Source organism: Lonchura striata, chromosome 25 (genome assembly GCF_050655825.1).
Source record: "Lonchura striata isolate lonStrDom1 chromosome 25, ASM5065582v1, whole genome shotgun sequence".
NCBI classification, from domain to species: domain Eukaryota; kingdom Metazoa; phylum Chordata; class Aves; order Passeriformes; family Estrildidae; genus Lonchura; species Lonchura striata.
Window position 1 is genome coordinate 5,063,214 of NC_140727.1, and position 12,188 is coordinate 5,075,401.

Consider the following 12,188-nt stretch of genomic DNA (forward strand, 5'->3'; position numbering starts at 1 on the left):
CTCTCCAATCCATGGTTTCATCTCTCCAATCCATGGGTCCATCTCTCCAATCCATGGGTTCATCTCTCCACCCCATGGAATTATCTCTCCACCCCATGGGTTCATCTCTCCACCCCACAGATCATCTCTCCACCCCATGGAATTATCTCTCCAATCCATGGGTCCATCTCTCCAATCCATGGGTTCATCTCTCCACCCCATGGATTTGTTTCTCCATGGGAAGGGGCAGGGAAACAGTTTGAGGTCTGGGCAAGGAGTGGGGGAAGCTCCAGGAGCTCCCAAAATCCCTTCAGGACAATCCCTGGAGCCACCAGAGCCGTGCCAACCCCAATCCAAGGATTTGGAGCCTCCAGAGTTGTTCCAACCCCAATCCAAGGATTTGGTGCCACCAGAGCTGTCCCAAACCCAACCCGAGGAGGAGGAGAAGCTCCAGGAGTTCCCAAAATCCCTTCAGGACAATCCCTGGAGTTGTTTAAATCCCGATCCAAGCCAAGGATCGGAATTCCAGGGGCAGATTTGGAGTCCCGTGGGCAAATCCCTCCCCTGCGAAACCTGAGTTGCTTTCAACTCAAAATAACATTCCAAAAATTGAATAAATATTCAAAAAAACACGGGGAAAACACAAATTATTCCACAGCAATGCTGGTTTTATTCCAAAAAATAAAGTGCAGGCAGGACGGGCCCTGGGATGCGCCTGGAATTTTTATTCCAGACACTTCAAAGGCGGCTCCGGTTCCATCCGTGAATAATTCACCAAGGCACAGACAAAGAGCAGCGGGAAGGGAATTCCCAGAATTCCGGAGGCGTGCTGGAAAATCCAGGCCAGGTTGTGGTTTTGGGGTGATTTCTGCCCTTTCCAGGTGGATTTGGGGAGCAGGGAAAGGGGGAACGTGTCCCGTGTCCCCCCGCCGGGTCCTTGTCCCCCAGCAGGACGCACATCCCGAAGGAATTCTGCTCCTGGAGATTCCTGCTGGGATCCCCAAATTCCTGCTGGGATTCCAAAATTCCTGCTGGGATCCTCAAATTCCTGCTGGGGTCCCCAAATTCCTGCTGGGATCCCCAAATTCCCACTGGGATCCCCAGATTCCTGCTGGGATTTCTGCTGGGATCCCCAAATTCCTGCTGGGATCCCCAAATTCCTGCTGGGATTCCAAAATTCCTGCTGGGATTCCCAAATCCCTGCTGGGATCCCCAAATTCCTGATGGGATCCCCAAATTCCTGCTGGGATTCCGATTCCTGCTAGGATCCCCAGATTCCTGCTGGGATCCCCAAATTCCCACTGGGATCCCCAGATTCCTGCTGGGACTCCTGCTGGGATCCCCAAATTCCTGCTGAGATTCCCAAATTCCTGCTGGGATTCCTGCTGGGATCCCCAAATTCCTGCTGGGATCCCCAAATTCCTGCTGGGATTCCTGCTGAGATTCCCAAATTCCTGCTGGGATTCCTGCTGGGATCCCCAAATTCCTGCTGGGATCCCCAAATTCCTGCTGGGATCCCCAAATTCCTGCTGGGATTTCTTCTGGGATTCCCAAATTCCTGCTGGGATTCCTGCTGGGATCCCCAAATTCCTGCTGGGATTCCTGCTGAGATTCCCAAATTCCTGCTGAGATCCCCAAATTCCTGCTGGGATCCCCAAATTCCTGCTGGGATCCCCAAATTCCTGCTGGGATTTCTTCTGGGATCCCCAAATTCCTGCTGGCATTCCCAGATTCCTGCTGGGAATCCACCCAGCGCAGCCCGAATCCCTCACCCAAAATTAAAACCCAAACACCCCAAGGTCACTCTCCATGTCCCGTTTTGCCTCAGATCCAGCCCAAATCCCAAATCCCAGATCCCGGATCCCAGGTCCCAGATCCCGGATCCCGGATCCCAGCCCCTGGCCCTGCAGGGATTGGTGGGGCTGAGGTTTGGGGGGTTTTGGGGGGGGGTGGGTGCTGCACGATTTAGAAAGTTCTGGAGGTGGGGGGAGGGAACAGGTGCAAAAACCACACAAACATCGCAGGGGAAGCGGCTCCTGTTTGTTCTTGTTTTGGCTTCCTGAAGTTATTTTTGATTGGTTTTGGCCAAACCAGAAGCTGAAGCTTTGCGAGGCTCAGAAAGCAGCAGAAGAGAAAAGCCAAAAATCATTTACAGAAAAGTTGTTTGGAAGGCACAATCGTTTACTAATAATAATTTCCAAAGATTCCCTGAGATGATTCCTTTTAAAAAAAAAAAAAACATGAGATGAGTTTTCCACACAAAAGGGGCCAGTGTGGAAAACTCATCCCTGGAGGTGTCCAAGGAACCCACTGGACGTTGGTCTGGGTGACCAGGATTGGTCCCGGGCTGGAATTGGCTTTTCCAACCTCGGGAATTCTGAGATTCCATAGCAAACGTCGTTTCAGAGTCTCCTCCAGCTTGTCTTGGAGTCCCTGCAGCTTTGCAGAGTTTTAGCCCAGGATCCCGGTGGGAGAGGGTGGCAAAAGGAGCCTGAATCCCAAAAACACGGAGAGAGATCCCAAAAATCCTCCCTGAAATCCCAAAGTGAGGCTGCTGAGAGGGAAACTGAGGCAGCAGCAATGAGAAGGGGAGATCCTGGGAGGGTGAGATCCGTGAGATCCGGGTCCAGAGCAGGATGGGGGATCCTGGAGCTGTTCCAGAGTCACCTTGTGGGCTCCATCTCTCTGAGCGGGGAATGGAGATCCTTCTAAACCAGCTCTGGGTCTTCTAAACCAGCGCCAGGTCTTCTAAACCAGTTCTGGATCTTCTAAACCAGTTCCAGGTCTTTTAAACCAGTTCCAGGTCTTCTAAACCAGTTCTGGGTCTTCTAAACCAGTTCCAGGTCTTTAAAACCAGTTCTGGGTCTTCTAAACCAGTTCTGGATCTTCTAAACCAGTTCCAGGTCTTTTAAACCAGTTCCAGGTTCTTTTAAACCACTTATGGTTTCTTGTAAACCAGGTTCAGACTCATTAAAACAGCTGCAGACTTTTAAATCACTTCCAGATTTTTCTAAGCTGGTTTCATGTTCTGAAAAGTTTCATGTCCTTTAAACCAGTTTTGTGTCCTTTAAACCAGTTTTGTGTTCTTTAAGCCAGTTCTGGGTCCTTCTCGTTCGGTCCCAGTTCCTTCTAGACCATCCCAGGTCCTTCTAGACCAGCTCCAGGACGGTCCTGGTGGCGTTTTCTGCCGTCCCATCATCCGCCTGCGAGGACAGAGGGACAGGAGCTCGGTTTGGGATGGTGGGAGCTGATCCGGGGCTTGGTTTAGGGCTCTGGACCACTCTGGCCCGGCTCCAGAGCTCCATCCCCACCCCGGGCTCACCCAGCCCACCTGCTCCGGATGCTTGACCAGGGAATAAACGGTTTTGGGGGACCCCCCGTCCGCCGGCTCGGCTTTAGCTCCTGTAGGGACGCGCTGCGGGAAGAGGATTTGGGAAGAGTTTCAGGGCTCGGTGCTGGAGAAAAGATCCCAAACCCAGAGATCCCACGAAGATCCAATTGTGGAGCTGCTGCCCGTCCCAAGGCCAGGCTGGAGCCTCCTGGGACAGTGGGAAGTGTCCCGCCCTTGGAATGGGACGATTTTAAACTCCCTCCCAACCCCAAAATCCCCATTTCCCTCTGATCCCACTGAAACAAAGGTTTTGGGGCTGGGCACTGAGTTTTGGGCAAGTTCAGGTGCCCCTGGGCCACCTCCAACCCCAAAATCCCCATTTCCCTCTGATCCCACTAAAACCAAGGTTTTGGGGCTGGGCACAAACTTTTGGGCAAGTTCAGGTGCCCCTGGGCCACCTCCAACCCCAAAATCCCCATTTCCCTCTGATCCCACTAAAACCAAGGTTTTGGGGCTGGGCACGAATTTTTGGGCATGTTCAGGTGCCCTTGGGCCACCTCCAACCCCAAAATCCCCATTTCCCTCTGATCCCGCTAAAGCCAAGGTTTTGGGGCTGGGCACGAATTTTTGGGCAAGTTCAGGTGCCCCTGGGCCACCTCCAACCCCAAAATCCCCATTTCCCTCTGATCCCACTAAAACCAAGGTTTTGGGGCTGGGCACGAATTTTTGGGCAAGTTCAGGTGCCCCTGGGCCACCTCCCACCTCAAAATCCCCATTTCCCTCTGATCCCACTAAAACCAAGATTTTGGGGCTGGGCACGAATTTTTGGGCAAGTTCAGGTGCCCTTGGGCCACCTCCAACCCCAAAATCCCCATTTCCCTCTGATCCCGCTAAAACCAAGATTTTGGGGCTGGGCACGAATTTTTTTTTTTTTTTGGGCAAGTTCAGGTGCCCTTGGGCCACCTCCAGCTGTGGCACATCCCGTTTGGAATTCTCAAGAGGAGCCAGGGATTGTCCAGCTGTCCCCGGGGTGTCCCCAGGGTGTCCCCAGGGTGTCCCCAGGGTGTCCCCAGCCCCGGACTCACCGGCTGGGAGGAGCCCACCTCGGCGTACACGGTCGTGTACTCGGCTGTGGCCGCTGCAATTGGGGAGAAAAGCAGGAATTTGGGGCTTTGGGATGCAGGGAATTCTGCCTGGGTGCTCCTGGCCGGGGGGTGGAGGCAATCCCAACCTCAGGAGTCCAGGCTTGGGTAAAACCTCGAGGCCAAAACCCCTCGGAGCTGCTGGAGGTGGGAATTGCTTCTCGTCCACCCTCCCTGGTGCTGCGAGGTTGGGATGAGCTTCCAGCACCAAGGACAGGGAAAAATCCGCTTTTCTCTCTTTTTTTTTTTTTAAATCCCAAATTCCTGGCCGCTTTTGGAGAACAAAATCCATTTATTTCTCCTTTATGTCATCCCCCCTATTGCTCATGGAACAGAGTGGGGGGGGAAGGGGGATTTAAATCCTTTAAAATCCCATTTGGGGGTCTAAGTTTCCCATTGGAATTCCTGGAGCAGGTGGGGATCGGGCACAGCTTGGACTCGGTGTCTGGAGGGTTTTTCCAGTCCAGGGATTCTGGAATTCTTTTCTGGACTAACCCTGCGTCACCAGGTGGAATTCCTGGCTTTTCCCCCCAAATGTCTCTTGCCAGCTTTTATTTTTCCCTGAATTCCCTCTTTTTCTCATGGTCCCGTGGCTGCGCTCCCAGCCTGGGTCTGGGATGAAATTTTCCAGCAAAAAAAAAAAAGGGAAAATGGGATTTCAGGAGTCTGGGCTCATCCCCCGGGATCAGCCCCTCCCACTCCCACCAGGACAGAGGGGTCGGGGTCCTTCAGCTCCGATCCCAAACCACGGCACTGGGGATGATTCCCCCGATCCGAAATGCAATTCCCTGGATATTCCCACCAGGAAAAGGGGCAGGGAACTGCCCCAGAATCCCACCTGTGTCCGCAGGCTTGGATTTGGAGAGATGGAATTTCTTCCAGCCTGGGGGAGATGTGACAGAATCAGAACCCCAAATCTGGCTCAAATTCACAGCAAACTGATACCAAATCTGCCCTAAATCCACCCCAAATCCACCCCAAATCTGCCCCAAATCCACCCCAAATCCACCCCAAATCCACAGCAAATCTGCCCCAAATCCACCCCAAATCCACCCCAAATCCACCCCAAATCTGCCCCAAATCCACCCCAAATCCACCCCAAATCCACCCCAAATCTGCCCCAAATCCACCCCAAATCCGCCCCAAATCCACCCCAAATCCACCCCAAATCTGCCCCAAATCTGCCCCAAATCTGCCCCAAATCCACAGCAAATCTGCCCCAAATCCACCCCAAATCCACCCCAAATCCACCCCAAATCCACCCCAAATCCACCCCAAATCTGCCCCGTCCTGCCTCTGTGCCCCCTCCCAGGTTCCCCCCTCCTGCTTCCCAGGGCTCCAGGGATGGTTTTCCACGCTCACCTTTGGATCTCCGGAAGAACAAGGAGGACACCGATAAAAGCACCACGGCTACAACCACGGCTGTGACCCCGAGCCCGACCCTGAGCCCGGCCCCGGCCTGGCTGCTGGAGAGGGCGCCTGGAAAAGGGAGAAGATGCAGGAGATCTCAGGGGAGCAGGATCAGCCCATCCAGCCCACCCCGAATTCAGCATTCCCATCCCAGCCCGTCCCATCCCATCCCCGTCCCATCCCATCCCATCCCATCCCATCCCATCCCATCCCATCCCATCCCATCCCATCCTATCCCATCCCATCCCAAATTCAACATTCCCATCCCATCCCATCCCATCCCATCCCATCCCATCCCATCCCATCCCATCCCGTCCCATCCCATCCCAGCCCATCCCAAATTCAACATTGCCATCCCATCCCATCCCATCCCATCCCATCCCATCCCATCCCATCCCATCCCATCCCATCCCGTCCCATCCCATCCCAGCCCATCCCAAATTCAACATTGCCATCCCATCCCATCCCATCCCATCCCATCCCATCCCATCCCATCCCATCCCATCCCATCCCATCCCATCCCCGTCCCATCCCATCCCATCCCATCCCATCCCATCCCATCCCATCCCATCCCAGCCCGTCCCGTCCCATCCCGTCCCATCCCATCCCATCCCATCCCATCCCATCCCGTCCCATCCCATCCCGTCCCATCCCATCCCATCCCATCCCATCCCATCCCATCCCATTCCCATCCCATCCCATCCCAAATTCAACATTCCCATCCCATCCCATCCCATCCCATCCCATCCCATCCCATCCCATCCCGTCCCATCCCATCCCGTCCCATCCCATCCCATCCCATCCCATCCCATCCCATCCCATCCCATCCCATCCCATCCCATCCCATCCTATCCCATCCCAAATTCAACATTCCCATCCCATCCCCAAATCCTGATGTTCCCGTGTTTCTCAGGGAATCAGGATCAGCCCGTCCCAACCCCAACATTCCCGTGTTTCTCAGGGAATCGGGATCAGCCCGTCCCAACCCCAACATTCCCGTGTTTCTCAGGGAATCGGGATCAGCCCATCCCAACCCCAACATTCCCGTGTTTCTCAGGGAATCGGGATCAGCCCTTCCCAACCCCAGCATTCCCGTGTTTCTCAGGGAATCGGGATCAGCCCATCCCAACCCCAACATTCCCGTGTTTCTCAGGGAATCGGGATCAGCCCGTCCCACCTTTCCCGGCTCTCACCGTTGCAGAGCACGCCGGGGGTGGTGACGGTGACGTTCCTGCTGCTGACGGCGTTCCGTGCCAGGCACGTCAGCGCCTCCGGCTCGTCCCGGCCTGATCCGTTCCCCCACGGCAGCACGGAGCCCTCGGCCCGCAGCCGATCCCGCACCCTCCAGGTGTAGGAGACGTTCCCGAAGCCGGCGCCGCGCGCGGAGCAGCGCAGGGAGAAGCTGCAGATCCCGCCCGAGCAGTTCTGGGCCTCGCAGGTCACCGTGGGCTCTGCCAGCTCCCCTGGGGGCACAGGGGTGTCACAAACCTCTCTTTTAGCGTGGAAACCCCAAAAGAGCACGAGAAGCACCTACTGAACACCTGGAGGATGAAGGTGGAGATTTTCCCATTGATTTTCACGGAGTAGATCCCGGCATCCTCCATCCTCAGCGGGGAGATGCTGAGCGCGCGGCCGTTCTCGGAGACGGCAAAATGGGTTTTGAACTTTTCGTCTGAAAATATGGGCGGGGAAGAATTCCCAAATGGCACAGTCACGATGGGATCATTCTCAAAAATCCAGAATGCTGCTTTCTTGTCTCTGTTGTGGCTGTGGAAGGTCACGGACCCGCCCAGGACCCCGACCACCTCCTTGGTGTTGCTGGCGCTCACTGGGGAGAGAAAACGGGGAGGAAACTTGGGATGGGGTGGGATGGAGCTGGGGGAATGTAGGATGAAGATGGGATGAAGGTGGGATGAAAAGGTGGGATGAAGGTGGGATGAAGGTGGGATGAAGATGGGATGAAGGTGGGATGAAGATGGGATGAAAAGGTGGGATGAAGATGGGATGAAGATGGGATGAAGGTGGGATGAAGATGGGATGAAGGTGGGATGAAGGTGGGATGAAGATGGGATGAAGATGGGATGAAGGTGGGATGAAAATGTGGGATGAAGGTGGGATGAAGATGGGATGAAGGTGGGATGAAAAGGTGGGATGAAAAGGTGGGATGAAGATGGGATGAAGATGGGATGAAAAGGTGGGATGAAAAGGTGGGATGAAGATGGGATGAAAAGGTGGGATGAAGGTGGGATGAAAAGGTGGGATGAAAAGGTGGGATGAAGATGGAATGAAGGTGGGATGAAGATGGGATGAAGGTGGGATGAAAAGGTGGGATGAAAAGGTGGGATGAAGATGGGATGAAGGTGGGATGAAAAGGTGGGATGAAGATGGGATGAAGATGGGATGAAGGTGGGATGAAGGTGGGATGAAAAGGTGGGATGAAAAGGTGGGATGAAAAGGTGGGATGAAAAGGTGGGATGAAAAGGTGGGATGAAAAGGTGGGATGAAGATGGGATGAAGGTGGGATGAAGGTGGGATGAAGGTGGGATGAAGATGGGATGAAGATGGGATGAAGATGGGATGAAGGTGGGATGAAAAGGTGGGATGAAAAGGTGGGATGAAGATGGGATGAAGATGGGATGAAAAGGTGGGATGAAAAGGTGGGATGAAGATGGGATGAAGATGGGATGAAAAGGTGGGATGAAGGTGGGATGAAGATGGGATGAAGATGGGATGAAGGTGGGATGAAAAGGTGGGATGAAGATGGGATGAAGATGGGATGAAGGTGGGATGAAGGTGGGATGAAGGTGGGATGAAGGTGGGATGAAGATGGGATGAAGGTGGGATGAAAATGTGGGATGAAGGTGGGATGAAGATGGGATGAAGGTGGGATGAAAAGGTGGGATGAAGGTGGGATGAAGGTGGGATGAAAAGGTGGGATGAAGGTGGGATGAAGGTGGGATGAAAAGGTGGGATGAAGATGGGATGAAAAGGTGGGATGAAGATGGGATGAAGATGGGATGAAGATGGGATGAAGGTGGGATGAAAAGGTGGGATGAAGGTGGGATGAAGGTGGGATGAAGGTGGGATGAAGGTGGGATGAAGATGGGATGAAGGTGGGATGAAAATGTGGGATGAAGGTGGGATGAAGATGGGATGAAGGTGGGATGAAAAGGTGGGATGAAGGTGGGATGAAGGTGGGATGAAAAGGTGGGATGAAGATGGGATGAAGGTGGGATGAAAAGGTGGGATGAAGATGGGATGAAGGTGTGATGAAAAGGTGGGATGAAGGTGGGATGAAGGTGGGATGAAGATGGGATGAAGGTGGGATGAAGATGGGATGAAGGTGGGATGAAAAGGTGGGATGAAAAGGTGGGATGAAGGTGGGATGAAGGTGGGATGAAAAGGTGGGATGAAAAGGTGGGATGAAGGTGGGATGAAGCTGCTGCACCTGGAGAACGAAGCCCATCAGGGCTGGGGCTGTGTGAAGGCTCACAGGGAGCTCCTGGAAGGGTCCCTGGGTGAAGGAAGAGCACGAGGCCACCCCCAGGCTCAGCCCCCGCAGCCTCGTGCGGAGGACACAGTCCAGACAGGAACGGAAAGGGGAAGAAGAACGAGGAGTTGCAGATGGGGAGGTCAGGAAGGGTCACCGAGAAGACAGAGAGCTCCTGGCCATATGTGCAGCTGCTCCTTGGAGGAGAATCAGGGAATTCTGGAAAGGTTTGGGTTGGGAAGGACCCCAAACCCCTCTCATTCCGCTCCCCTAAAATCCCAACACCTTCCACCACCCTGGGGTGCTCCCAGCCCTGTCCAGCCTGGCCTTGGACACTGCCAGGGGTGCATGGGGCAGCTCCACCACATCTCCTGGCTGAAGATTCCCGGTGGCTGCAGGGAAGGGCCCCTTTGAGACTGTGGACCTGTTCCAGCAGCTCCATGACCTCCCCATGCTGGGGGCACCAGGCCTGGTGGCATCTGGCGATTCCAGATGGGATCTGGCGATTCCAGGTGGGATCTCACAAGACTAGGTGGGACCTCACCATTCCAGGTGGATTCTGGCGATTCCAGGTGGGATCTCATGAGACTAGGTGGGATCTCACCATTCCAGGTGGACTCTCACCATTCCAGGTGGACTCTCACCATTCCAGGTGGATTCCCACCATTCCACGTGGACTCTCACCATTCCAGGTGGACTCTCACCATTCCAGGTGGACTCTCACCATTCCAGGTGGGATCTCACCATTCCAGGTGGGATCTCACCATTCCAGGTGGATTCCCACCATTCCACGTGGACTCTCACCATTCCACGTGGACTCTCACCATTCCAGGTGGATTCTCACCATTCCAGGTGGGATCTCACCATTCCAGGTAGACTCTCACCATTCCAGGTGGATTCTGGTGATTCCAGGTGGATTCCCACCATTCCAGGTGGACTCTCACCATTCCACGTGGACTCTCACCATTCCAGGTGGATTCTCACCATTCCAGGTGGGATCTCACCCTTCCAGGTGGACTCTCACCATTCCAGGTGGATTCTGGTGATTCCAGGTGGATTCCCACCATTCCAGGTGGGATCTCACCTTTCCACGTGGACTCTCACCATTCCAGGTGGATTCTGGTGATTCCAGGTGGATTCCCACCATTCCAGGTGGACTCTCACCATTCCAGGTGGATTCTGGTGATTCCAGGTGGATTCCCACCATTCCAGGTGGACTCTCACCATTCCAGGTGGACTCTCACCATTCCAGAGATGAGAACCCTCCCACACTCCTTTGGATGCAGCCCCGGACAAGGTCCAAGGTCCCATCCCTTCCCTCCATGGCCTTGGTCAGTGGTTCAAGGAGGAAGGAGTTGTTTTAATCGCTTTCGTGACTTCCCATTTCCAATCAACCGCGCCACCTGATTTATACTGGGAATGGAGTTTTTCTTCCCGGTTTTTCTAACAGGGAACTGGCCCCGGCTCGGCCCCGAGGTCGGGCTCGGAATTTCTGTCTCACTCATCCTCAAGGTCCTCTGGGACACGGACAGCAGAGCGTGTGGCAGGAAAACGCTGCTGGGGAAGATAAACCCGTGGGAAATCTGCTGAATAACGAAGCCACGGGATGGTTCATGCGATAAACACCCCCAGAGGCTGCGGGGAAGGGCTGGGCCCCAACCTTGCCCAATTTCCCTCTTTTCAGCCAAAAAACACCCCAAGATGAGACCTGCAAAAAATCGTCAGGCAACACACAGAGGAGCAGGAGCTGAAGGCAGAGCAGATGTCTGGAGAACATCTGGACCAGATGTGGGCCTGATGGCTCCTTTTCAGAGGGGTCCCATGGCCAGGAGAGTGGCCTGGGTATCTTTCCCCCTGGCTGTCCCATCTCTGAGAGGTTGCCCAATTCTCCACCCCTGCGGAGCCGATCCCACACGTCCCCACCCTCCCGCGGGTCCCTAAACCACCCCAAACCCACCACGAGCTCCTTGCCAAGGGACCAGGAGCGCCTGGCACGTGCGGAGGAGCACGAGGAGGGAGCCTGGAGGTGAAAGCGAAAGGGAGAAAGTTGGAGATGGCTTGGAAAGGTCAGAAAGGTTTGCTCCGAGCACCAAAGTCCAAGCTCAGTGACCCGAGCAGGACAGGGAGCTCCTGGCCAGACGTGCAGCTGTTCCTTGGAGGAGAATCGGGGAATTCTGGAAAGGTTTGGGTTGGGAGGGAACCTAAAATTATCCCATTCCACCTCCTGGAAGCTTCCGGCGTCCCAGGTGGGTCCATCCCAGCCTCGGTCACTGCAGGGATGGCAAATCCACGGGATAACCTCTGCCAGGAGCTCCCCGGGACAGCTGGCCAGAGGCTGGACCAGAGATGGACACCAGCCCTCTCCCAGCAGGTTTCCATGGCAGCGGGAGATCCGTGGATCCCAACTCTGGGCACGGATCCACCCCGTGGTGCTGCTCGGGTGGTCCCATCTTTCTCCACTCTCCCCTGATCCCAAAAACCCTCAAAGCACCCCAAGATCTCCTTCCAGGAGCACCTGGCACTCACCGGTTTGCTGGAGGTGCATGAGGATGGTGAGAAGAGGGATCCAGGACATGTCCATGGGCATCCAGAAACGGAGAGGATTTGGGGCCATCGGCACGCAAAAACTTTGCGCCACGAACAGGAAGAAGAAGCGAACCTCGCTTTTCTTTGCCTGCCTGGCGCAAGGGGTTTTGGTGTGGTTGGGATGGAAATGACGTCAAGCAAATGACTTCTGACAGGCACAGTCATGGATATTTGAGGTGTTGTTGGGGGAAAAACCGCCAGAATTTCCACGGAAAGATGAGGGTGGACCAAGAGAGTCACCGTGGCTGTG

The 12,188-nt window shown here is 54.7% G+C and overlaps 1 protein-coding gene across 8 annotated transcripts; it reads right to left on the bottom strand.

The window, feature by feature from the left end:
• Positions 1–626: 626 nt before the first annotated feature.
• Positions 627–12,109, bottom strand: LOC110476891 (SLAM family member 9). 8 transcript variants are annotated; one of them, XM_085560891.1, is made up of 9 exons: positions 11,879–12,090; positions 9,311–10,909; positions 7,397–7,690; positions 7,056–7,325; positions 5,815–5,931; positions 5,291–5,335; positions 4,396–4,448; positions 3,302–3,394; positions 627–3,182 (listed from the first exon to the last, which is right to left on the bottom strand). In XM_085560891.1, exons 2-9 carry the CDS (start codon positions 9,792–9,794, stop codon positions 3,129–3,131), a joined length of 1,410 nt encoding a protein of 469 aa, XP_085417017.1. In that variant the 5' UTR covers positions 9,795–10,909; positions 11,879–12,090; the 3' UTR covers positions 627–3,128. The 8 variants fall into 8 exon arrangements, 6 of the variants coding, with proteins under 6 accessions (XP_085417017.1, XP_085417020.1, XP_085417018.1 ...); XM_085560894.1 differs by having other exon boundaries at positions 3,311–3,394; positions 11,879–12,038; XM_085560892.1 differs by having other exon boundaries at positions 9,311–10,906; positions 11,879–12,024.
• Positions 12,110–12,188: the final 79 nt, after the last annotated feature.

What these genes read in the sequence shown, in the direction of transcription:
- LOC110476891 (XM_085560891.1), bottom strand. Translation starts at nt 9,794, where the DNA reads ATGGAGCTGCTGGAACAGGTCCACAGTCTCAAAGGGGCCCTTCCCTGC. An exon ending in ATCCAAGCCTGCGGACACAG is followed by an intron (nt 4,449 to 5,290) that starts GTGGGATTCTGG and finishes CCCCAATTGCAG; the next exon opens with CGGCCACAGCCGAGTACACG. An exon ending in AGGTGGGCTCCTCCCAGCCG is followed by an intron (nt 3,395 to 4,395) that starts GTGAGTCCGGGG and finishes CTCTTCCCGCAG; the next exon opens with CGCGTCCCTACAGGAGCTAA.